Source organism: Myxine glutinosa, chromosome 11, assembly GCF_964187855.1.
Source record: "Myxine glutinosa chromosome 11, kmMyxGlut1.1, whole genome shotgun sequence".
NCBI lineage: Eukaryota > Metazoa > Chordata > Myxini > Myxiniformes > Myxinidae > Myxine > Myxine glutinosa.
In genome coordinates this window covers 66,490,931-66,518,344 of record NC_136271.1, presented here as the reverse complement: position 1 = coordinate 66,518,344, position 27,414 = coordinate 66,490,931, and the positions used below count along the sequence as shown (strand labels likewise).

Here is a 27,414-nt window from a genome sequence, read left to right as displayed (position 1 = left end):
ACCTGTCGCACCATACGCAGCCACTTACCTGTGGTGATGATGATGACTCCACACCTGTGTTTTCTTTGTTTTGTGCAGGAAATGAGAATTGCTGTTGGATTTGTGAGACGCATCACGACGTGGATGAGACATTGGGGTGATTCCATCTCTCCCTCCCTAGGAGGGACTGATGATGAATTGGTAATGGCAAATTTTGATGTTGAGTTGAAAATGGCAAATTTTGATGAGAGTTGAAAATGGCAAATTTGATTGGTTAGGAGGGAGAGAAGACGAATTTGGTATATGGGAGGAACGGGGAAGACAGTAGGGATGTTTGTTGATTTGTAAAGTAGATGTTTATGAGTAGGGTTGTGTTTTGTGGATGCAGTAAGGGGTAAGGGAGGGGCCATGTAGGTTACCTGGTGGGGGGGGCGTACGATAGGAACGTACCTGTCTCACCTGGTTCCCATGTGCCCCCAGTGTGCATCACCTTACATTGCGTGCACTTTTGCGCCCTTACCACCTTACTCACTTGTTTCTTCTTTTGTCTCCCACCTCCGAGGATCTGGCTTTGGGGTAGAGAGAGAGGAGAGAGAGGTGCTGGCGACGCAGTTGTGGGCCTGCACTTTCGCTGCTTGCTGCCGGGATCGATACACCATATGGACCGCAATGTTTGTGGCCACCCACGATGGACCGCAGTTCGTTTGCGGCCAAGCACCACCCGGGGATGGACCTATGGGTCAACGTGGCACCTATGCCATACAGGTGAACCACTTTTAGTTGACACCAAGTGCACCACAAGAAGAGCAAGAGACACCTGCAGGGTTAGGGGTTGTTGAAGTTATTTTTATTCCAATGAACAATGGTGACTGCACCGATTGGTGGTGGGGTGGTGCTTTTGATGCGCGGGAAGGGTGCTCTGCACGTTATTAAAGGCCGTCGGCCACAGAGCACTCGTGGGTTGGTGTATCGATGTTGGCAAGCGCGCTCTCTCTATGCATAACATCTGCATGTGTTCCTCCAAAGACAGGTCCTGGATCGTAGTGTAGATATCAGCGTAGTCTTGTAAATAATGCTCCCTACCGGCTGTATGTTTAGTTTGAGGATTCTTTCCGGATTCGGTTATCCTGTGGGTGTGTTTCTGAGAGGAGAAGGGTGCAACGTCGCAGGGGGACATATTTACTCATTTGTGAATATCTATAAAACTGTCGCACTCAGGGTAGAGTTAATAGTAGAGGGAACTACATTGCGTGCCACACTAAAGTAGGTAAAAATTTATCGGGTCGGGACGCCCCGAGGGTAGAGAAGGGTGCAATGTTGCGAATATGGAATTTGACCTCCATATCCGCTTGTAAATATTCCCCTATCTTCTCCGATACTCCCCAACTCTCCCCTTACCCCATTCCCTAGTCCCATTGTCTGTAAACAACACCCATTAGAGCCGATCTTCCCCTTCATTCCCCCATTAAATGTCGTGCCCAGGTCCCCCGCACCACACGTAGACAATTATAGGACATCTTGCTAGTTATTCTTAATCTATGTCAGTTAAGGCCTCGTTTCCATTAATTATGACTCTTCGTTGCACCAGAATGTGATTATATGGCATCAGTAGGAGTTTAGGACCTTCCAATACCTCCCCGCATCTCTTCCCATCATCTCAAGCTCCAACAACAACCACAACAACAGCGGCTTTGCGTCCTCACTCCGGCTCGGTTGGCCGCCATTGAACATGTGCTCGACGGGGTTACCCAGAAGGGGGCTCCCTGTCGGCCCCTCGTCAAGGGCGGAGCCGGTAACCCCCGCACCCAATGAGAAGCCATGGGCCGATGCCATATGGGGCGGAGCTAACGAGCGAGGGCGTGACTCCCCGCCGGATATACGCGGCCCCGCGCCGGACGTGACGTGAGATGCGCCCCGAGCTTGGAAGGAAAAGACGCCACCCTCCCGAGCGCTGAGCGACCTCCCCAGCTTGAGACCAAAGTCGCGACCCACAAGCGCTGTGATACCTTCACGCATCTCTGGACACCACCGTACGTGATCCTGCCCTGAGCACAGGTGCACCTGGAGCGATCGCTACCCGCTTTCCTGGCCATCAAACCCCGTGTGAGTGAGCCTTGTCCCGCGTTTACCTGTCGTCTGTCCGGGGATAATATAAGTGTGTTTAAGTGCCCACCTTCCTATGTTTCCCTCTTGTCCCTGTAATCTAAACCTTCCGCAATTGTAATAACAACCTTTGAGAACCGTATCCCTGGTGTCGTATTGTGTGATTGTAATCCAGCCGGGTGTCTTCTTTTTCTTATTGAGCCAGCATAGCGCGATTAGTCAACCCCGGGTGCAATCGGGGTAACTTGTACGGATACGGCGGCCATCCCGCTCGGCCCACCATACCATCAAAGTCGTATCTGTAACAATATATATATATATATATATATATATATATATATATATATATATATATATATATATATATATATATTTGTGCAGCGTCTGTCCTGTGTTGTCACTGAACTACTTTCTCAAAGTTTTGTGAAATCGTACCAAACTTCTGGAATGCACATATCTCTCCCGTCGGTATGTCCTAAGGGTATTTTTTTAAAAAATTTTTCCAATTTATTTATTTTATTTTTTGGGGGGGAATGTTTTGGGGAAATTTTTTTTTTCAACTTCAATTGTATCGACGCTTGGTGAGGCGAGCGTAGCGAGCCGAGCCAAGCTAGTATATATATATATATATATATATATATATATACACACATATTTTGTGTACCGGAAAGTAATGTTTTTAAAAGTTGTGTCCACAGACAATCCAGAAAAAAAATATTATCCAAAATTTCCGGTATATTATCCAAAGAACGACATTACTTTCCGGTACATCTCGTATATACACACACGTGTGCATATGTGTGTTGCAAATTCCGCCATCTTTAGTGGTAGCCGGTATTACAAATCAACTTCATTCTTCATCTTCCTTTATCATGGATGATGATGACGATGACGACCAATCCTTTTCACACCGTGACGATGCATATGGCTGCCGAAGCAGTTTCCTTGGCTATTGGGCACAATCCTAGACGGGTCGCCACTCCGACCGCAGGATAACCCAAATGGCTCATTCATCCCAGCAAGCTGGTACTCATTTTGCCGACCTCGGAAGGATGACAGGCTGAGTCAACTCCCCTGGCGTTCATTCAACAATCGACCAAGATTCAAACTCACGATCCTAGGGTCCCAAGCCAGCACCCTAACCGTTAAGCCAACACCAGGCTCTTTATCATGGAACCTTCTCAAAATTATGATAGGTTGTGATCAATAAATTTTTTACAAGAATTCTAAAGTGCATTTCTGAGAATGTGCCTCAGCACATTGCCCACCCGAGGTGGGTTGAGAAGGGTACTCCCATCTGTAGGTTGGAGGGTGAGAATGCCCACTAGTTCATATCATAAAAATTCTTCCTTTCGGCTTAACCTCCCGTGTAATAAGACCTTACCGTTTATACGCTGGCTGTCAATCAATTTGGCTGAATTGACCTTCCCACACTTGAATAAACACTTTTTAAACTCGCGTGATTGTTGCATCCCCCTTCTTATTACCCTCGCCTGAGGAGAGGGTATTGCATTTGTGTCCGTTTGTTTGTTTGTCTGTCTGTGTGTCTGTCTGTCTGTGTGTCTGTCTGTCTGTTTGTCTATCTGTTTGTTTGTTTGTCCGCACAAAATAAATATGATTTTCTCTGCAACAATTGGTCCGATTTACAGGAAATGTTCACCATAGGTGCAACTCCACCTGTATAATTTTTAAATGATAATTATGACGTCATAGGTCACGTGGTATGGGCGCCATCTTGGAAAACCCGAAAAACTTATTTGCACCTCTATATCTCCGAAAGCGCTGCATAGAAAAAATGGAGACATGGCTCTTTGCAAAGAACTCTCCATGTGGAATAACATATGTTAATGATGATGTCATAGGTGCCTCCATTATGACGTCATAATTCGACAAGTACAAACCCTCATCCGATTAAGATGAAATTTATTGAGCATCATCTAGGGATGGTGTTGGGCTAGCGCTGGTGCTGGGCTAGCGGCTAGGGTGCGGCTTAGGATCCTGGGTTCGAATCCTGGTCGATCGCTGAATTAACGCCAGGGGGGTTGACTCAGCCTGTCATCCTTCTGAGGTCGGCTAATTGAGTACCAGTTCACTGGTAATTCCCTGTTTGTCGTTAAAGGCGGCAAAAAGGGTTGGCGTCAGGAAGGGCATCCGGCTGTAAAACATTGCTTCAAAAAAGGGGACCGAAAAACAACAACAACCACGGTCCCCGAAAAAGGCCAACCCCCGCTTTGCGGGGAAAAATGGCCTTAAGGTGGTTATATATCTAGGGATAAATTGATGGAGGGAAAAGATTAATGATGACGTCATCGGTCACGTGATTTGGCCGCCATATTTGTTTTAACACAAAAGCCTTAAAAACCACTGAAAACATGTCCTGGCGAGGGTCTGCAATCTCTGATTACTCTTCCTAGTTTATGGTTGTCATGGACTCATGTTGCTTCTCCGTGATTTTTGTCCATCTGTTTATATACGCTGGCTAGGTGTGTATCTTTCCTTTTTTTACGGTCCAATGTGCAAAGTAGCTGGAGGTATTTTTCTCTATCACATTCTCATAAAGCATGTGGTTTAGCAATTGTACAGAATGGTTATTGCTGTTGAATTGCATGCCACTTATCATATGTGCGGAATAAACATCTAGCTGTCATATAGGGGGATAAAATAAAACCTACAATCGTATAGAAAATGAAATTATACGTTTTATGAAGTGATCTTGTGCTGAAGATAGATGGTTTTTGATGGATTTTTAAAAATCAAGCATTTAAGGTGATCTTGGAGGGTTGGCAGGATAGCCAACAGGTAGCTATGTGCATTCACCTTTGAGCTGTTCAAATCTTGCCCCATCTATATACTGGCACACTGGTGTTTGACATTAAGGGTGAGGCATCAATGTGTGCGCACCGTCCATCAGAAGGACATTATGTCAGCAGTGATGGTCGGTGGTTGGTAAATATTCCACAGTGTCTTTTGTGAATAGTCGGCAAGTTTTCACCGGCACCCTGAACAAATTCCAAAGTTCTGCCACCTTCAGTTGAACGTCAGGCCAAGCCAGCCGGTTCACGAAAGACTTGGACCAAAATCTTCCCCTGGCCAACCCTACAAAAAGGTGGGAATAATCAGTGTAGAAGTCTTAGTCATAGACCGAGTCGAAGAAGTTTCAATAATCTAAGACTGACTCACGGAGGACATGGACCTAGGTCTATTTCGCGTGCAGGCCATGGATGCTCATAGTAGATAATGAGTGACTTGGCTTAAAACATGGTTCAAAGGACTTTCATTGATAAGTATGAATGGGATTTGAAGCTGGTTTCCCTGCTTTGTGAGCAAGTGCTCAGACAGGATCACCAAACAAGCCAACACAACCTCCTGAAGGCTTTATTACATGAAGTGGTTGGTATTGAAACATGATTTGGATTTTCTTGACATTTTGTTGCATCATTCCAAATGATCTTGCCAAGATCCGTGTAGCATATGCTCCTTGCTAATAGGTTTACTTTCCTTTTTCGTGTTGCCTCGTCCTGTGTTGTGCAAGGCAGTTCAATTTTTCTTGCACTTGCAAGTAATCACCTCGTGTTTATGAAACCACCCCATAACAGTAATTGTTGCGCATTGTCGTTCAAGTAAGCAATCGAGCGATGACAAATGGCATGCATTACAGTCTGAGAACGTCATACTGGCACCTGCTTATAGGTAGTATTGGTTGAACATGCCTGGCTTCGAGTTGGAATTTAGATTTGGACTTGGATCACATCCATCTACAAAGCTCCTTGAACTTTGGCATGTGTGCATGTGTTTGTTTGTAAAAATAAATAAATATATACAGTCACGTGAAAAAGTAAGTACACCCCATGTAAAGTTTTGACTTTTTCAACATATTTCAACATACAGCTATTTGATCTTCATTTCAACAATATTGATAGATAAAGGTGATATAATATAACAAATATCATGAAACATTTACATTTTGTAGTCCATTGTATAATTTAAATAAACATAAATGCAAATTTCACATGTGGAAACTCCACAGTACGAGCAGGGCGTCTCATTTGCATTAAATAAATAATCGTTAGATTAAATAAGACGCGGACGTAGCTTCAGGACGTCGATCTTTAATTGTCGACAAGCTTTCGACCAACAAAGGTCTTCTTCTGAGTCGGCCCCAAGTTCAACGGAAGAACGCTTCTGTTGAACTTGGGGCCGACTCAGAAGAAGACCTTTGTTGGTCGAAAGCTTGTCGACAATTAAAGATCGACGTCCTGAAGCTACGTCCGCGTCTTATTTCATCTAACGATTATATATATATATATATACAGTCATCCCTCGCTATATCGCGGTTCACTTTTCGCGGCTTCGGTACATCGCGGGTTTTTCTCGCTAGTATATGTAAAATTATATCGCGGATTTTTCGCTATATCGCGGGATTTTGCGGTATAAATGTATTTTTATATACTATTATTTTAAATATTTTTGTGGTAAAATAAGCATTTTCTAGCCTAAAAAATTAAAAAACGTAAAAAAATAAGAAAAATACGGTAATTAAAACATATTACAAGAAATAAAATACTGTACATAGTGTACAGTAGAAGGGTAGACAAAGAGACAAAGAGTCGTGCGTATGGAAAACGCAGATGCGGCAGCTTCCACTTGCGCTAGTTACCCACGTAATGGGTAACTGTAATGCTCTTTCTGGCTGTGCAGTACATTCATCATCGTCATCACCTTCATCGTCATCAGTACTGCACAGCTAATTCATCATCATCTTCATCACGCAAGTTGTAGTATTGAAGAGCCGGGGCTCTTGCTTGATACGGACGAAATGACGGGCAAGACACAAACTCGTCCGAGAAGATATTTATTCTCAAAACCAACTCGGGAACACTGTAAAGCCCGTTTATCGGGCTGCATTATAAAGCACAACCAGAAACCGAAAGCCACGCCTCTCAAGCGTGGCGTGCTTCGGTGGTCACGTGATCAACAGGTGTAGCTGATTATACCCGCACGCGCGCCACACGCTTTGGCGGTCACGTGACCAGCCACTCTGGCGCCTGGATCCCCGCCGGTGACGTCACCGGCTGGAGCAAGGAGATTCTAATGCTGGTCTTGCTTGGGGAACCCATGGGTCGCTACAGTATCTTCAATGGTGAGTACCCATTAGAATTTTATATGTTGTTAAAATTACGTATGTTTAAGAGTGTAAAAAGTGTTTAAGAGTATAGGAAGTGTTTATAAGAGTATGGGAAAGGTTAATAAGAGTATGGGAAAGGTTAATAAGAGTGTGGGAAAGGTTAATAAGAGTGTGGGGAGGGTCATAAAGCTTTAAAATATATATAAATAATAAAATAAAAATATGGTCGCTACTTCGCGGATTTTCGTCTATCGCGGGGGGTTCTGGAACGTAACCCCCGCGATAAACGAGGGATCACTGTATATATATATATACACGTATATATATATATATATATATAATTTTTCACATGTGTACACACACATGGTGACCATATAGTCCTTGTGCAACGTTTAACTTTTAAAACTTTTGATGTACACATGATAGAAGCAAACTATAAATGGTGCATGAAACCATAATTCATCAGGTTTTGTGCAACGTTGGTGTTATTTATGTTGTTAGATCCACAATTCCCCTAGGTTTCTTGACATGTTTACATTTTCTGATAAGGCAACTTCTATATCAGTGGTAAATTCAACCACCACAATTACCGCATGTGGTTCCCGAACTACGACGATTAAATCTTTCACATATCACCTTGTACCAGCCTGACATGGCTCCCTGCCTCTATGCGTCAAATGTGCGACGGTTCTTGAATGATGTCTTCCTTGACAAGTGTGTCGGTAGACATGGACCAATTGCTTGGCCACCTCGTTCCTATAACCTGTCCCAATTGGACTACATTTTATGGGGCCATGTTAAAACTGTTGTTTACTCATCAAAAACACATTATTTGGATGAAATTAGGGCTATGATCACAAATGCAATTCATTAAATTACTCAGCAGCAACTTGAGAATGTTTTCAACAAGTTGGAAAATCAGATTGAACAATCTATTGCGAAAGATGGCGGTTATGTTGAAGCTTCGAAATTTGAACTGTATGGGGTAAAAACTTTATGAACTAGAACGGCATGCCCTCCGCTAGAATTAATCCCACCGCTCGGCTGAATTTATGTTTTGTATCCCACTGATAGGCCGAATCTGGATTTGGACCTGAACCAAAATCTAATTGGCTTGTTCTTGTCACCAAACCAACTCATCCACCTAGTTTTGTAATAAGTCATCCACAATTCTTTGAAATATCATGGTATATATCGTTTTTGGCTCATCTCGCAATGTTGAAGATTCACTTGAAATTAAAAGAATCTAGTATGCAGATCAGCATCTTCACCAAAGTGTAATCCATTTGTTCTTGTCACATACCCAACCTGTTCCTCAATTTTCGGCCGAATCCATCCACAATTTTTCGAGATATCCTGCTCACAGACAGACAAACTGAGGTCAAAACATAACCTGTGTCCACCTTCGGTGGTGGAGGTAATTACACTTCCATGCGCCATTTATAGATTGTTTCTATGCGTTATAAAAGTTCAAAGTTGCACAAGGACTATATGGACACCCTGTATATATACAGTGCACCATTGTAAATAATTAAAATGCCATTTATGTTTGATGAGCTCTGGAACGGTATGATCTTTCCAGCATTAAAAACACACCCTTTGGTGTATGTATAGAGAGAGAGAGAGAGAGAGAGAGAGAGAGAGAGAGAGAGAGAGAGAGAGAGAGAGAGAGAGAGAGAGAGAGAGAGAGAGAGAGAGAGAGAGAGAGAGAGAGAAAGAAAGAAAAAGAAAGGAAAAAAGAGAAAAAAGTGAAAAAAAAGAGGAAAAAAGGGGAAAATGAAAGAGAAAAAAAGAGGAGAAAAAGAGAAAACATCTTTGCTTTGCATCCTCATTGGTCAATTTCTGATCAAATGTAGGATTCAAACCAAGATCATGAAAATACTGTAAATGCTGCAAAAATCAGATCAAGTAAACAAATCCTGAACCGCCACTCTCTCTCTTTCTTATTTACTAGGGCATGCCCGTACTATATCTATATCTAAAATTATATCCCCCCCCTCTATTTACATGAAATGGTTTGGTCCAAAGCGAACGGCTTGCGAGTACGGTGACAATCCCCCCCCTCTATTTACATGAAATGGTTTGGTCCAAAGCGAACGGCTTGCGGAGTTTGGTAAAGAAATCGCCATAGCGTGCACAAACGCGCAGGAAAGCGAAAGAATCGCAAATTAGTTTTAATTAGTTTTAAAACATAGTTTAACGCCAACATAGCGGCAACATAGTTTGCCAACGTGAAATAAATGAATACGCTCTCAAATGTGCCGTCCGAGGCAGAGTCTGTTCGCCACGTTCGGCACACGTGATAACTCGCTGCTCTCTGATTGGTTGAATCGTTTTTTGGACATAGCTCGGTAACTACTTGTCCGATTAATATGAAACCTTGAAAAGGCACATCCTCGGGTCCCCAGCAATATACCTGGCAAGTTTCAAGTATATCGGACCCGTGGTTGTCGAGAAACAGCGGTCACAGACAAACACACAGACATACACACATACACACACACACACACACACACACACACACACACACACACACACACACACACACACACACACACACACACACACACAGAGATTACTGGAATTATAGATAGATAAAGGTGGTAATTTTTGGTTGGTTTTTGTTGTTTGCGTGATTAAATATGAAGACGACACAATTTCTGTCTTTTGTGTGGTGCTGTTTTTGTTTTGTCATTCACAAAGTTTTTTTGGGATAAATGAATCCCAGTTGAAAAGTGTGCCAGATGAGCAGAACTTTGACCGTTGCCCGCAGGTTTTTATCTCCTATCGTTGGCCGATGCCCTTCCCGGTAGTGTTTTGGAAGGTGCGCGGTCCAGCGATGCGGTGCCCGATCCACCTTCTCCGCCTCCCAAGCTCTGTGGCAGATGCTCGCGAGCAGGGCGTGGGCGAACACTGCACTTTGCTGACGAGCCTCCTTTGCCCCTCCTTGCACAGCACAAGTAAGAGAAGAGACTGGGGAGACACGTAGAGAGGGAGGGGAGAGGAAGCCATCCGGCTACCCCTTCAGAGGCCCTGGTCACCCCGCGACGTTATGAATCGCATTCGTCAAAGCTTCCGTCGCAAGAAGGAGCAGACCCTGCCGGAGGCGAGCCGCCCACACCAGTGGCAAAAGGATGAGGAAGCCGTCCGAGGCGGGCAGTGCAGCTTTCCCGTAAAGGTACGCGGGAGAGATGGTGGCTTGCCGAATGAGTGGTGGTTCATTTTGAAGCCCCAGCCCTTATCCGTTTATCAAAAAGATTTGGCATCTCGGTGGTGTTTCTCTCGTGTAGTTGATGTCTGGTGTGAAAGGGCAATAAACAGTTAAGGTGTGCGATCCTTGTACTCACGTACGCCTTTATCGGTGCTGTTTATGCCTCATACAGAATGCGACTGCTGCTCTACGTTGGGTGAATAATGAACCGGCACAAAGCAGGTTTCAAAGTTCACAGTATTGCGATAACTTGGCTCTTTAAATTGGATTGCTCACCAGGCTGGTAGCAAAGGAATCAGGTTACTTTGCAAATTTGGCTTCTGTACACAAAAACAGAACAGCCTCTGTTTGGGATGAATCAAAGGTTTCTGGTCCGAGCGTACTTCACTACTTTGGTTTATTCACGGTGTGTGTGTCAGTCTGTCCGCGCATTTCTCTCTGTCCCAGTCTGTCCGCGCATTTCTCTCTGTCCCAGTCTGTCCATGTATTTCTCTCTGTCCCAGTCTGTCCGCGCATTTCTCTCTGTCCCAGTCTGTCCATTCATTTCTCTCTGTCCCAGTCTGTCTGTGCATTTCTCTCTGTCCCAGTCTGTCCATGTATTTCTCTCTGTCCCAGTCTGTCCGCGCATTTCTCTCTGTCCCAGTCTGTCCATTCATTTCTCACTGTCCCAGTCTGTCCGCGCATTTCTCTCTGTCCCAGTCTGTCTGTGTATTTCTCTCTGTCCCAGTCTGTCCATTCATTTCTCTCTGTCCCAGTCTGTCTGGGCATTTCTCTCTGTCCCAGTCTGTCTGGGCATTTCTCTCTGTCCCAGTCTGTCCATGTATTTCTCTCTGTCCCAGTCTGTCCGTGTATTTCTCTCTGTGCCAGTCTGTCCACGCATTTCTCTCTGTCCCAGTCTGTCTGTGCATTTCTCTCTGTCCCAGTCTGTCTGTGCATTTCTCACTGTCCCAGTCTGTCCACGCATTTCTCTCTGTCCCAGTCTGTCTGTGTATTTCTCTCTATCCCAGTCTGTCCATGTATTTCTCTCTGTCCCAGTCTGTCCGTGTATTTCTCTCTGTCCCAGTCTGTCCATTCATTTCTCTCTGTCCCAGTCTGTCTGTGCATTTCTCTCTGTCCCAGTCTGTCTGTGCATTTCTCACTGTCCCAGTCTGTCCGCGCATTTCTCACTGTCCCAGTCTGTCCACGCATTTCTCTCTGTCCCAGTCTGTCCATGTATTTCTCTCTGTCCCAGTCTGTCCATGTATTTCTCTCTGTCCCAGTCTGTCCGTGTATTTCTCTCTGTCCCAGTCTGTCCATTCATTTCTCTCTGTCCCAGTCTGTCTGTGCATTTCTCTCTGTCCCAGTCTGTGCATTCATTTCTCTCTGTCCCAGTCTGTCTGTGCATTTCTCTCTGTCCCAGTCTATCCATTCATTTCTCTCTGTCCCAGTCTGTCCACGCATTTCTCTCTGTCCCAGTCTGTCTGTGCATTTCTCTCTGTCCCAGTCTGTCCACGCATTTCTCTCTGTCCCAGTCTATCCATTCATTTCTCTCTGTCCCAGTCTGTCCATTCATTTCCCTCTGTCCCAGTCTGTCCACGCATTTCTCTCTGTCCCAGTCCATCCATTCATTTCTCTCTGTCCCAGTCCATCCATTCATTTCTCTCTGTCCCAGTCCATCCATTCATTTCTCTCTGTCCCAGTCTATCCATTCATTTCCCTCTGTCCCAGTCTGTCTGTGCATTTCTCTCTGTCCCAGTCTGTCTGTGCATTTCTCTCTGTCCCAATCTGTCTGTGCATTTCTCTCTGTCCCAGTCTATCCATTCATTTCTCTCTGTCCCAGTCTGTCCACGCATTTCTCTCTGTCCCAGTCTGTCTGTGCATTTCTCTCTGTCCCAGTCTGTCCACGCATTTCTCTCTGTCCCAGTCCATCCATTCATTTCTCTCTGTCCCAGTCCATCCATTCATTTCTCTCTGTCCCAGTCCATCCATTCATTTCTCTCTGTCCCAGTCTATCCATTCATTTCCCTCTGTCCCAGTCTGTCTGTGCATTTCTCTCTGTCCCAGTCTGTCTGTGCATTTCTCTCTGTCCCAATCTGTCTGTGCATTTCTCTCTGTCCCAGTCTATCCATTCATTTCTCTCTGTCCCAGTCTGTCCATTCATTTCTCTCTGTCCCAGTCTATCCATTCATTTCCCTCTGTCCCAGTCTGTCTGTGCATTTCTCTCTGTCCCAGTCTGTCTGTGCATTTCTCTCTGTCCCAATCTGTCTGTGCATTTCTCTCTGTCCCAGTCTATCCATTCATTTCTCTCTGTCCCAGACTGTCTGTGCATTTCTCTCTGTCCCAATTAGTCTGTGCATTTCTCTCTGTCCCAGTCTATCCATTCATTTCTCTCTGTCCCAGTCTGTCTGTGCATTTCTCTCTGTCCCAGTCTATCCATTCATTTCTCTCTGTCCCAGTCTGTCCACGCATTTCTCTCTGTCCCAGTCTGTCTGTGCATTTCTCTCTGTCCCAGTCTGTCTGTGCATTTCTCTCTGTCCCAGTCTATCCATTCATTTCTCTCTGTCCCAGTCTGTCCATTCATTTCCCTCTGTCCCAGTCTGTCCACGCATTTCTCTCTGTCCCAGTCCATCCATTCATTTCCCTCTGTCCCAGTCCATCCATTCATTTCTCTCTGTCCCAGTCTATCCATTCATTTCCCTCTGTCCCAGTCTGTCTGTGCATTTCTCTCTGTCCCAGTCTGTCTGTGCATTTCTCTCTGTCCCAATCTGTCTGTGCATTTCTCTCTGTCCCAGTCTATCCATTCATTTCTCTCTGTCCCAGTCCATCCATTCATTTCTCTCTGTCCCAGTCCATCCATTCATTTCTCTCTGTCCCAGACTGTCTGTGCATTTCTCTCTGTCCCAGTCTGTCCATACATTTCTCTCTGTCCCAATTTGTCTGTGCATTTCTCTCTGTCCCAATTTGTCTATTCATTTCTCTCTGCCCCAGTCTGTCCATTCATTTCTCTCTTTCCCAGTCTGGCCATACATTTCTCTCTGTCCCAATTTGTCTGTGCATTTCTCTCTGTCCCAGTCTATCCATTCATTTCTCTCTTTCCCAGTCTGGCCATACATTTCTCTCTGTCCCAATTTGTCTGTGCATTTCTCTCTGTCCCAGTCTATCCATTCATTTTTCTCTTTCCCAGTCTGTCCATATATTTCTCTCTGTCCCAGTCTGTCTGTGCATTTCTCTCTGTCCCAGTCTGTCTATTCATTTCTCTCTGTCCCAGTCTGTCCATTCATTTCTCTCTTTCCCAGTCTGTCCATATATTTCTCTCTGTCCCAGTCTGTCTGTGCATTTATCTCTGTCCCAGTCTGTCTATTCATTTCTCTCTGTCCCAGTCTGTCCATTCATTTCTCTCTGTCCCAGTCTATCCATTCATTTCTCTCTTTCCCAGTCTGTCCATATATTTCTCTCTGTCCCAGTCTGTCTGTGCATTTATCTCTGTCCCAGTCTGTCTATTCATTTCTCTCTGTCCCAGTCTGTCTGTGCATTTCTCTCTGTCCCAGTCTGTCTGTGCATTTCTCTCTGTCCCAATCTATCCATTCATTTCTCTCTATCCCAGTCTGGCCATACATTTCTCTCTGTCCCAATTTGTCTGTGCATTTCTCTCTGTCCCAGTCTATCCATTCATTTCTCTCTTTCCCAGTCTGTCGGATGCATTTCCCTTTCGTGTGTGTGTGTGTGTGTGTGTGTGTGTGTGTGTGTGTGTGTGTGTGTGTGTGTGTGTGTGTGTGTGTGTGTGTGTGTGTGTGCGTGCGCATGCGCGCGTGCACGCTCCTCACTGTCTCCACCTCTCTCTTTCCCTTCATCGTCCATTTCTCTCTACCTCCTCCCTCCCTCTCACTGCCTCGTCCATTCCTCTCTCTACGCCCTCCCTTCCTCTCCCTAACCCCTCCCTTCCTCTCCCTACCCCCTCCCTTCCTCTCCCTACCCCCTCCCTTCCTCTCCCTAACCCCTCCCTTCCTCTCTCTATGCCCTCCCTTCCTCCACCCTTCCTCTCCCTACCCCCTCCCTTCCTCTCCGTACGCCTTCCCTTCCTCTCCCTAACCCCTCCCTTCCTCTCCCTACCCCATCCCTGCCTCTCTCTATGCCCTCCCTTCCTCTCCCTACCCCCTCCCTTCCTCTCCCTACCCCCTCCCTTCCTTTCTCTACTCCCTCCCTTCCTCTCCCTGCCCTTGCTCCTGCTTTTCCTCTTTCTTCTCTCTCATTTCTCCTTTGCAGCCACATTGAATTATTGCAGCATTCATTACTCCACATCACACGTCCAATTATTTTATTTTTAAAAATACGCATGTTCCTCATACCCAGTTTATTTTCGTCGATTCAGCAGCTGTGCTCTCTTTGTGTGCTCAGTACCTCGGATGTGTTGAAGTTGACGAATCCAGGGGAATGCACGTCTGTGAAGATGCGGTTAAAAGGTTAAGAAATGTACGTATGGTTTGTTTTGGGCTTTGGGGTTGGGTGGGGGACGTGTATGGGTTGGGTGGGTGTGCATGTTTCCTTGTTTGAAGATTTGGCAATATCATTTTTGTTCTGAAGCATCTGTTCCTCTCGTAATATGTCAGTATCCCAAAGTCCTGAATATTTTCCCTGTGACTCAATAAATTAGAGTTAGACAGTTAAGGTTTTCTTTTCTTTATCTATTTACCTGTGTATTCATTAGTTTGTTTTATCTTTGTGTGCACTCACCTAATTCTTTTTTTTTCTTCTTCTGCTTTCCTCACTGACACATCTGGTTTTCAATTCTGTAGCTACAGTCGGTCAGATTTTATTGTACGTGGAGGGAATCCTGAAGTTACCACTGCAAGTTGCACCATTGCGGCATGTTTGAATTCCATAAATCAAAACTTTGCTCATTGCAGAATACTGATGTCGAGTTTTTACTGGTGGCTAAATTCGGAAAAATACATTTGGATTTTTTTTTTTTTTTTTAACTTGTCCTACGGCCTAGTCAAAGCAGGGTTGGTGCAGAAAGGACAGGATTCCAATTGTTTGTCAACTGAAAAAAAAATGCTGTGTATTTAGCAGTTTCCGTATCATCATATTACAAGGGCAAGTGTTCTATCTAATTCTGGTTAACTTAAGATTATGCACTGTGCCTCTCGTTTGGGAGGTAAAATGTTTTATTCTGTGTATTTTAATTCTATTTTTTTTCCGAGATGAGACAAGTCATGTGTTAATGCTTGACCGTTAGGCCAAGATGACCTTGCAATTATATGTTTGTACAGTTGCACTCATTCTCTGACCTTTAGTCTTAATGTCGTTCGTATTGTTGTTTTGGGGCATGCAGATGGGAAAAAAGAAAATCCGTGCTGTGCTTTGGGTGTCGGCAGACGCTTTGCGTGTTGTCGACGAATCCACGAAGGTGAGCAGAATTTGCCAACTGCTTTGAAAAAGGAGAGCCAAGCAATATAGCAAATCTTTAAAGCATCTTTCGAAATTACGATTGCTGATTTGTAGCCTAAAATATAAGTTGTAAATGACCGGCTTTTTGCCAATGCAATTTGTCATACTCGTAGACATTCGAGATGTTTGGATTGCCTTGTCTTGTTTTGTTTTCTTGTTTTGCTTTTCTTGTTTTGCATGTCTTGTTTTGTCTTGGTTTGTAAAATCAGGTCTTGTTTTGTAGTGGTCTTTTTCTCAAATCTATCATTGTGACATTTCTGATGTCCAAGTGCGGTACCAAACAAAATGCTTTGGAATATTTTTGACTCTATTCGTGATAATTGCGAACAGTTTGGTGTTGTATGTTTTGCAACAAGCTGATAGTAATGTTACGTTTGTGGGGGTAGGAGATGTTATACCGTAGTGGAAATAGGATTGCATAGATTAGCATGGACCGTGGACGTGTACGAGATATTTCGATGTATATAAGCAGGGAAAACTGTGAGCTTAAGAGTGTTTATGTGTCACCAGTCACCACACAGAGGGTAGTTTTGTGTTAGTTAAATAGGGCTTAAGGATAATTCCCAATATGTAATTGCCTCCTGTTAGGGTTGTTAGGAAAGTTGTTAGGTTGTTAGGAAGCTGATGGAAAACGTGAACCGGCAGAGAAGCCGGTTCAGTCCTAAACCCAGTTTTAGGACCGGCAGAGAAGATAACTGAGAAGGAAGTTGAGGAAGCGATAAAAGCAATGAAGACTAGAAAAGCGGGAGGGCCGACGGGAGTTGTGGGAGATATGTTGAAGGCAGCAGGACGTTGGGGTGTGAAGAGAATGACAGAGATCTGTAATCTGGTGGTGAAAGAAGGCCGCAATCCAGTGGATTGGGAACTGAGTACCCTCGTCCCTCTATACAAGGGGAAAGGTGACCCTCTGGAGTGTGGCTCGTACCGAGCGATAAAGTTATTGGAGCTTGGAATGAAGGTATTGGAAAGGGTGTTGAAGAGGAGGATAAGGAAGAAGGTGAAGATCGACGAAATGCAGTTTGGATTTATGCCAGGAATCGGGAACGACAGACGCGCTCTTTATTGTGAGGCAGTTGCAGGAGAAGTACATGGAGAAGAGGAAGAAGTTGTTTCTTGGGTTTGTTGATCTGGAGAAAGCATTCGATAGGGTTCCACGCGAAGTAGTGACATGGGCATTGAGGAAGTTAGGAGTGGAGGAATGGTTGATCAGAGTAGTGATGGCAATGTACAAAAGAGCGCGCACAGCTGAAGGACGAAGGACGGGAACAGTGGTGAGTTTGAGGTGAAGGCGGGAGTGCATCAGGGGTCGGTACTAAGTCCACTACTATTTGTAGCTGTGATGGAGGTGCTGGCTCAGAACGTAAAGGAGGGTTTTTCCATGCAAGTTGTTGTATGCAGATGATCTGGTGTTGATTGCGGAAAGTATGGATGGACTGAAGGAAAAGATTAACAAGTGGAAGGAATGTATGGAGACAAAAGGTGTGAAGGTGAATATCGGAAAGACGAAGGTGATGGCAAGTGGTAAAGCATGTGGTGAGGTGGAAAGAACTGGGAAGTGGCCATGTGCTGTGTGCAGGAAGGATGTCGGAGTGAACTCCATTCAATGTACAATGTGCGCTGAGTGGGTTCATCAAAAATGTAGTTCTTGAGAGGGTCATTAACCAGTGTGGCAGCTACATTCAAATGTAAGGTGTGCACAGAGGGAGCTGCAGATGGAGGAAATGTTGAGTTGGATATTGGAGACGGCGTGAAGCTGGAAGGTGTGAAAACATTTTGCTACCTCGGAGACATGCTGAATGGAGAAGGTGGATCAGACTCGGCAACGGTTGCTAGAGTGAGATGTGCATGGAAGAAGTTTCGGGAACTGAGTGGCGTGCTGATGAGGAGGGGAGTGTCGTTGAACCTGAAGGGAAAGATGTATGCTGCATGTGTGAGAAGTGTTATGATTTATGGGAGCGAGACATGGGTAATGAACGCAGAGCAGCAACGAAGGCTGGAAAGGGTGGAAATGCGAATGGTTCGGTGGATGTGCGGAGTATCGTTGAGAGAGAGGAAGACTAATGATGAATTGCGAAAGATGATGGGAATAGAGCCTGTGATTGATGCTGTGAAGCATCTCACTCTAGCATCATGTGAAGCATAAACCCTGGTGTTGGGCTAGCGGCTAGGGTGCCGGCTTAGGATCCTAGGATCCTGGGTTTGAATCCCGGTCGATCGCTGAATTAACGCCAGGGGGGTTGACTCAGCCTGTCATCCTTCCAAGGTCGGCTAATTGAGTACCAGTTCACTGGTAATTCCCTGTTTGTCGTTAAAGGCGGCAAAAAGGGTTGGCGTCAGGAAGGGCATCCGGCCGTAAAACATTGCTTCAAAAAGGGGACCAAAAAACAACAACAACCATGGTTCCCGAAAAAGGCCAACCCCCGCTTTGCGGGGAAAAATGGCCTCTAAAGGTGGTTATTTTTATTTTTATTTTTATATTGATGCTGTGAAGAGGAACAGGTTGAGATGGTTTGGTCATATGTTGAGGAAGGATGAAAGTGACTGGTTGAGAAGAGTGATGGAAATGAATGTAGAAGGAAGTAGAGGACGGGGAAGACCGAGAAAGACTTGGCTAAAGATGGTGGAAGAAGAAATGCGGGCAAGGGGGTTAACAAGGAGAGATGCAGAAAATAGGGCAAAATGGAGAAGATTGTCATGGGGACCGCAAGGCTCACCCCTGCTCTAGCAGGGAAAATGGCCTTAAAATGCACGTTGTTGTTGTTGTTGTTGTTGTTGTTGTTGTAATTGCCTCCTGTGATTTTCCCTTAAGATTTTTTACATTCACTCGGCCAGCCATGCAATCCCCTCAACCAATAACAGCGTGTGACGTGTAGGAGAATTTCGATGTACTAAGTAGGGGAAATGTAGCTTTAGGTTGTTTAAATGTTCATCATACGAGGGATGATGACGTAATAATTAGCACTCCGGTTTAAGGTTAATTTCCCCTGTGCGTGACTTCCCTCTGTAGCCATTCCTTAAGTTATAATAGCTGCCGGCCAAGCAAAGGGAGAGCCAGCGAGAGTACATTCCCCATGGACATGTTACGGCAAAGGACACGCCCAGTAGAGGCAGAGCGACCGTAATGGGCGTGGAAAAAGAAGGCCGGCATGCCACGCCCCCGGAGTGACGTGGCCCCGATGACATAATGGGAGCGAGGAAGAGGAAGCTTGCGATTGGTGGACAAGAAGCTGGCCATTTTGTTTTCTCTCGGAGGAGAACGTTTTTGTGTGGCGATCGCAAGGACCTTTAGACTGCTGGGCTCACCAGGGAGCTGAAGGCCTTGCTGTCCTTCCCAAAGAAAAGGAGGAGAGAAAACCTTGAGGAACCAAAAAGAAAGGGTTGCATCTTCACCACTCGCCTCACGGCCCTGGACTCCTTTGTTGCCGTCGCCATCTTTTGCTGAGCTCCCGCCTGGGTGGCTTTGAGCTCCGACGGCCGCCAACCTCCCAAAAGGACCCATTTTGGGCCAGAGCTAAGTGCTGGCCAAGGGGGGATTTTATTTTAATTTTATTACCTTTCCTTGTGTGTGTGGTTGAGTCGGAGTGGAGGATCCTCACAATAGAAATTTTACCTCAGAATTATTTTTGTAAATTTTCATTCCGCATTTATTTTTGCTTTCAAATCATTATTGCTGCATTTTTGTTTGTCGTGTATTGTTTCTGGTTTTCGGGAATAAACCCTTGTGTTCGTTTAGTCAAACACCTCGTATCTCTTCCATCTCGCACGCGCAAATTAACCGCCATAATCGGGAGGTCGCCTTATGAGTAAGCTGGTTCAACCATCCATCCCGGCTGATCTTAATCGGCAGGGACGCGACAACATGTATATATATGTAACATGTATAATGACAACATGTATACATTTTTAAATGATAATTATGATGTCATAGGTCACCTGATATGGGCGCCATCTTGGAAAAAAACAAAAAACTCTGCACCTCTATATCTCTGAAAGCGCTGTGGAGACATAATTGAGACATGGCTCATTGTAAAGAACTCTCCATGCAGAATAACATTTGTTAATGATGATGTCATAGGTGTCTCCACTTTGACATCATAATTCGACAAGTGCAAAACTTCATCCGGTCAAGATGAAATTTATTGAGCCATCATCTAGGGATAAATTGGTGGAGAAAAAAAAAAAGATCAGTCACGTGGTTCGGCCGCCATCTTGGAAAAACTGAAAAACTTTGCACCTCTATATCTCTGAAAGTGCTGCATATAAATGAGACATGGCTCATTGTAAAGAACTCTCCATGGGGAATAACATGTGTTAATGATGATGTCATGGGTGCCTCCATTATGATGTCGTAATATAACAAGTATAAAACTTCATCCGATCAAGATGAAATTTATTGAGCGTCATCTCGGGATAAATTGGTGGAGAAAAAAAAAATGATGATGTCATCGGTCATGTGGTTCGGCCGCCATATTTGTTTCAACACAAAAGCCCTAAAAACCACTAAAAATACGTCCTAGCGAGGGTCTGTCATCTCTGATTGCCCTTTTTAGTTTTGTTTGTTGTTTGTTCTCTACAGAGGAACGTTCTACAAATGTTCTCTACAGAGGAACAAACTTGTTTTAACCTAGGACAATGACTGTACCTAAGTTGCTGTGTTGTCATGATTTACATCAATCATAATACAAACATTTAAACTGAACATCAAAATAAACTTATCACTTTTATTTTTTGAAATGTGCAGCTTTACAAACACGGTTTTTTCAATTGTTATGGCTGATTATGTAACGGGAACTTCACTTCAATCAACTGGTTGATCAACAATGGCATGCTTGAGTGGTTCTGTATAGGGATCTTTCTTCCCTTTAAATAATGACCCTCTTAATGAAATGCTTCAGTTCTCATGGTTGGACATTCATTTACTGCTGTCTATAGTCACTCTGGAGGCTTCTGACAGGGAAAACAACAAGAAAATTCAAATTCCATGCCTGACATCTGAACAACGTTTAAGGGCAATTGGGATGCTTGAGGCTGGTGTAAGCCAGCGAACAATTGCCCAACGTCTTGGTTCCTCACAGCCTGCAATTTCCAACCTGGCCAGGTGTTACGGTGAAACTGGAACTGTGAATGATGGCCCGTGGAGAGGAAGACCACGGGTAACCACCCCAAACTAAGACCGCTGGATTGTGCTGCAACATCTTCGTGATCGTTTCCGCCATGTGACGCGAACAGCTGCAGTGACAAAAGGTCACCACAACAGCCGCATCAGTGTCTCTACTGTGCGGAGGTGCTTGAGAAGTCGGGACCTGGTGGTAAGACGTCCTTGCAGAGGTCCAGTGTAGAACGCAGTGCATCGGCGGAACAGACTAAGATGGTGTCTGCAGCATCGCCGCTGGACACAGCAACAGTGGAGTGCAGTCTTGTTCAGCGATGAGTCCAGATTTTGCCTCCATGCTGCTAATGGGCGTCAACGGGTATGGCGCAGGGGTGGGGAAAGGTATGCATCATGCTGTATTCGCCAGATCAATCGTTGGGGAGGGCCCAGTGTGATGGTATGGGCTGGCATTTCCACCCGTTTCAGGACACCTCTGGTCGTCATCGAAGGCAATCTCACTAGTCAGCGTTATGTCAATGAAGTTTTGAGACCTCATCTGCTGCCATTTCTCCAGGCTCATCCTGACATCGCAGTTTTCCAGCAGGACAACACTCAACCGCACGCTGCTCGCCTGACCACCAACTTCCTCCAGGAACAGGGTGTTGAAGTGATGCCTTGGATGCCTTATTCCCCTGACCTCAATCCCATTGAGCATTTATGGGATGAGCTTGGTCGACATCTTGCATCGAGGAGATCAACGGCTGTCAATCGGCAAATGCTCATTCAAGGCTTGCAGGAGGAGTGGGACAGACTTCCCCAGGACCGCATCAGACGTCTGGTACAGAGCATGCGTCGGAGGTGTACAGCCTGCATCACAGCTCAGGGAGGACACACACGATATTGAGGACTGCTGTCATCCTGTCCTTGACTGTTAGGAGTTTTGTGTCCATTCCTGTGTCATTTTGTTTTGACTGTATTCAGGTGCATGCCTTTGTGTTGCAGTGCTGTGACTTTTGTTGCGCCACCCCTTGTGATGTTCATGCTTTTTGTTTTTTTGTGATTGAGGCAACCTCTTGTTTATTGACATGTGTTTAGTAAAGATAGCTGAACTTTACCTCCGTGTTCAAATATTTTTCATTTTTGCATGGAGGATTTCAATGCGTGTCCTTCTAAAGATTTGATAAGTTTATTTTGATGTTGAGTATATTTTGCACAAACCTATTTGTAATATTCATGATATTCTATTTTTATAAGCAATTTAAGTTGAAGATTTGAGTTGAAGAAATTATAAAAGTTCAAAAAGGAACCCGTTAGCACATACACACGTGAGGGGTAGGTGCAGACTGGAAGTTCGGGACGATTTCACAAAAGTTTGAGCGAGTAGTTCAGTATTGTGACGGGATGGGACAGACACTGCACAGATAGATGTACCGTATATTAAATACTTGACCTCACCACCACGTAATTCAAAATACCTCAGCACCATGTACACGCCATGTGATTCACACACCTCTCCACCAGACGCAATTCAACACACCTCACCATATACAGTGTGAGCCAGAAATATGGTCATTTTTGAAATTCGTGTGAAGGAAATAAAAAATTGTATTGCAAAATAAATTCATTCATGATATTGAAGTACATAACATGCATTTTAATTTTTTAATTTTTTTTTACTGATTTAGTTGTTTTTTTTGCAGGCAAAACACTTTAGTGACCATGTGGAACTGGTCAGGTGAAGAACGCCATTTCGCCATCAAAGCTTTTTACAAGAATAATGATAGTGCAACTGCTGCACAACGTCAATTCAAACTCCATTTCAATGTCCAACGTCATGGAAATGTGCCATCTGTTCATGCTATCAAGTTATGGGTTCAGAAGTTTGAGAGTACCGGTTCAACTTTAAAGAGAAACCGCCGGTAGCACCCAAATCAGGAAGAACGGCATAAAACATAGAGCGTGTAAGGGAGTCAGTTTTGAGAAGTCCGCATCGCTCCAGCCGAAAGCATGCATCATCCTTAAGAATTTCTCACACGTCACTACGCCGCATATTGCATAAGGATTTAAACTTTTATCCCTATAAAATTCAAACTGTCCAGGAATTGAGCCAAGATGATGAGATTGCCCGCAATAATTTTTGTGAGGGAATGCTTTCAATTATGGACGGAAATGAAAACCAAAACATTGCTAACAATTTGTTCATGTCTGATGAAGCACATTTTCATCTGTGTGTCTATGTCGACAAGCAAAATACTCGTTTTTGGGCAGCCGAAAACCCAAGAGAAGAAATGCACACAAAACCATTACACAGTCCCAAAGTCACAGTGTGGTGTGCACTTTCGTCGTTCGACATCATAGGGCCTTACTTCTTTGAGAACAATAACGGAAATGCCGTCACTGTTACTGCAGCTCGATATACCGATATGGTTTCCAACTTCCTCTCCAGAGAATTAAACAGATTTGCAGAAGTGAGCCCAATGACGTGGTTTCAGCAAGATGATGCAACCTCCCACGCCGCCAGTGTCAATGACTACTGTAAGGGCGCTCTTTCCAAAGCATGTCATTTCCAGAAACGGCGATATTCCATGGCCAGCAAGGTCACCCAATTTGACTGCATGTGATTATTTCTTGTGGTCATATCGAAAGGACAAAGTGTATTTTAATCGTCCACAAACTCTTCATGAACTTAAGGAAAACATCAGATGTGAAATCAATGATATTGACGTGGCGATGTTGCAGAACGTCATGAATAATTGGCATCCAAGATTGGAGGAATGTATCAGACGAAATGGTGCGCATCTCCGAGATGTTCTTTTCCACAAATAAATGGCATGTTATGTACTTCACTTTCTTGGAAGAATTTGTTTTGAAATACAACTTTTTATTACCTTTACACGAGTGTGAAAAATAACCATATTTCTGGCTCACCCTGTATTTGTCCTCGAGTATGAATATCATTGGTATAACCCATATTTTTGCACAGGTTTGTGTGTGTCATTGTGTCCTTTTCTTTTATTTTTATATAATTTCCTTTTCCCTGGCCAATTGCCCCAAAATTTGTGGTACCACATTATTTTCACATGCGGAAGGTCAACGTCACAATAAAAACTTTTAGTGAGGCTATTTGGCACAACATTGCCGTGGTGCACTCCTGGGTTAATTTTTGATACAGCTTTAAACATCAATCTTCTTGATTGTTTACTAAATTCTAAATGTCTTGATCGGGTTACTCAGCTTGTTTATTTGTAAGATGGAGTTGTGCAATCTTCAAATGTCAACTAATTATTGCATCATATTTTAGTTTTAAGTTATTGTTGGCATTTACACTGCCAAAGTCTGAAGATACAGGAAGTGACCATTTGGCCTGTTATGGCTGTCATAGTGTCATATCCACACCCCATAAGTGTCTATCAAATAATTTATTAATCCTCTATGCTGTGTGCAGTACTCACCATTAGCACAATCTATCTTGGCATCCGCATCCTTCTTTTTATAACTGGTTACATATGATATCGCATTTATTAGGCAGGGTATTGGCACACAGTAGGCAACTTTTTATTTTTTGCCAAAGACTTGTTTTGACATCCACATCCAAAATGCAGACCGACAAGCCGGATTTACCTCTCCATCCGAGGGACGGGGTGCTCCGAGATGCACCAGCCCCAATTATTGCTGAAAGGGTACGGCAGTTTTGATCATATTTGACTCCACAAGCAGACTCTATACTGGAATCCGAGAAAAAATAATTATATTCCTTAAATCGTTATGGGCAAGATGGGGGATCATCTGTCAGGGCTGTCAGGTGTTATTTTATGGTTCAAAATGGATTTGTAGTTTTATTGTTTTCATTCATTTAATCTTCATGCTGTTTGCAATTATCTTATGTGTCATTGCCCTGTGGCCTGGGGGGAGGTCTTTATTTTTCTCCTCCTTCTGTCTTGTCAAATGATAAGTTGCTTATGGAATGTAAACGACCGTGGAATATGCAAAATGTGCTATGCTTTACCCGAATGCCAGTTATTAAGCCACAAAAAGGTTTGCTCCCAGAGCAGAAAATAATTGGGTTGGGAAGCGTTCTATTTTGGGGGAAAAGCAATGTCGAGAAAGCATTTGTGATGGATGTATAAAATTTGGCAACTTCTCATGTGTAATAAAGTTTGTTTAACCCATCATCAGAAATGCCACGATTATTTGCTGCATAACAACCTTGATCCCACAACTGCCACCAAATCCTCACACTAATAATAGCAAACACCCTTCCCTCAAACACTCCTCCCCTATTCTGTCCGTCTGGCCTGCTGGACGTGCTTTGTTTCTGGATTTCAGCTCTTCCGTGGCCGCTGTTGCTTTACCATTCTCTTTGTTGGCATTTTAAATGATGTGCATCACAAGCTCCTCCACCTTCCTCCTCCAATAGTTTATTTCCGATGAAACGTCGTACTATGGTAATGGAATGGATGGAGAGGCAAAGTGGGAGAGAAGTCTTTAGGAAAACATGGGATTTGATTTGTGCGGATTGTCTTGGGGCCGACGTGTCTCGTAATCATGCAAGAACAAATTGTCTTACAATGGTAAAAAAAATTTGAGTAGTGCTAAAAATAAATCGGCTTCTGGTAATTAAGCAGTTTTCATCTTCATATATTAATTTATTAATCATTTTGTTTCTCTTTGCCCTTGATGACTTCCTCGGATCTCCTTCGAAGCTGCTTGATCAATCCTTCTTGTTTGCAATCGGCAGGACCTCATTTTAGACCAGACGATTGAAAAGGTATCGTTTTGCGCACCGGACCGGAATTACGATCGAGCCTTCTCTTACATCTGCCGGGATGGAACCACACGCCGCTGGCTCTGCCATTCATTCATGTCCATTAAAGATTCGGTAAGGCCCTCTTCACGGCAATGCAAATAATTTGGTCAGGTGGAATAAGTGGAATGTTATGCCTTTGAATTCCACAACATGCACCATGCATGCACTTTCACTTCTCAAAAATTACCTTTACCTCGGTTTTCTTCTCCGGACATTCTCTGACTTAATGACTTGCCAGAAAACATTGGCTTCATTCTTCGTCTAATTTGCCTTCTTTGATTTCAAATCCCACCTGACTTGGGAGATGCAACACCAATCTTCACTGAGCTTGTCAAAAGAAATTTCTCTCACTTTCTCTCTCGCTCTCTATTTCCATCTCTCCTTATCGCCATTTCAAATTCCGTACAAAGCATCTGTAAGCTTTATCATGGAATCTTAGCCATGTCCTCTTTTGAAGCCTCACAGAATGCTGACATCGGATCGTGAATCCTCTCAGGTCATGAAATTTATTGACTGCCTCCATTTCACCTTATTATGGGATCTGGCCTTGTGGTCCAAGGAGCCATCCTACAAATATCTTGTGCGACATGATGGTGTTTTTGACGCAACTCTCTGCCCATCCTTCTTCTCCTTCCTCTCTTTTAATCCTCTACGTTACCATTCCCAAATCCTTTCCGTTCCTTTTTCACTCTTTTGTTCCTCTGTTTTTCCGTCTCCAAAAATCAGCTTCTAAATTCTCTCTCGATTTCTTATCACAGAGTTGAACAAATCTGTTCCTGTTTCCCAGGTATCCAACTCCATTCCTCCTACGTGATCTTTCTTCTCTTTTGGAAAAGATAATTTGATGCGTCAATTTAAACTTCTCGAATATCACGCGTAGTTGGTCCTTTTCATCTCGTCTTCCATGTTTGAATTTCCATCAGGAGTTGGCGAAATAATTTCTCTTTCATACCCTTTACTTTCGTTCGGCAGCTCTTTTATATGCACCTGCATCATTACGTGAAACGTCAAGCCAAGCACTTGCATGTTGTAATGAGCATGTTACTAATAAGACTTTTTGTGGGTTTTTGAGGAGGGATAATGCAATGATGAGAGACACTTTAATATGTTGATCATTTTTAATCACTATGTTTGCATTAGTTTCAAATTTTACAAACATTAGCATAACCTATGTACAATTGAAAGTTGACAATATGTTTTTTAAAACTTTATATTTTCTAAAATAAAAAAGTCGTTCAGAGAAGTGGAGAGGTAGGGGATTGACAAAGGAGAAGGTGGTGAAGAGTAATGGGGGAGGACAGGTAGTTGAGAGGAAGAGGGTAAAGGGAGGGGAGGACATTAGACACAGACTATTGAAAGGCCTTTATGTTAGATAAGGTGTTTTAATTACTCTATTGATGTTTCAATACAGGTATAACATTTTAAATGCAATTTGACAAAATGTCACAAAGGATTGCTTGTTGTTGAAGATCCGTATTAAAAGATGGAGCTACCACGACTAGTCAAGTTGCCAAGTTGCTTAGGTCTGAAGTTCGATCACGTGAGTGGTCTTCATCCAAGACAAACTGCAACGCAGTTCAGCACTGTTATTTAATTTTAATATATACGAGTAAAGAATGGTTTTGATACTTCTTCTTGTTGTTGTTGTTATTGTAATTGACTGCACAGAA

The 27,414-nt window shown here is 43.9% G+C and overlaps 1 protein-coding gene across 7 annotated transcripts in view; it reads left to right on the top strand.

Moving 5' to 3' along the window:
- NUMB (NUMB endocytic adaptor protein) overlaps positions 1 to 27,414 on the top strand; it is a 93,268-nt gene that overhangs the window by 41,484 nt on the left and 24,370 nt on the right. For 5 of the 7 annotated variants that reach the window (XR_010986358.2, XM_078786734.1, XM_068130774.2 and 2 more), the window contains exons 2-5: positions 10,163 to 10,385; positions 14,793 to 14,867; positions 15,730 to 15,804; positions 25,676 to 25,816. Coding sequence is in view for 6 of the 7 variants with exons in the window: in XM_078786734.1 (XP_078642860.1) it covers positions 10,260 to 10,385; positions 14,793 to 14,867; positions 15,730 to 15,804; positions 25,676 to 25,816 (417 nt within the window). In the remaining variant the exon portion in view is untranslated. The remainder of the gene's footprint in view (positions 1 to 10,162; positions 10,386 to 14,792; positions 14,868 to 15,729; positions 15,805 to 25,675; positions 25,817 to 27,414) is intronic. The other 2 variants (XM_078786735.1, XM_068130775.2) reach the window with 1 other exon arrangement.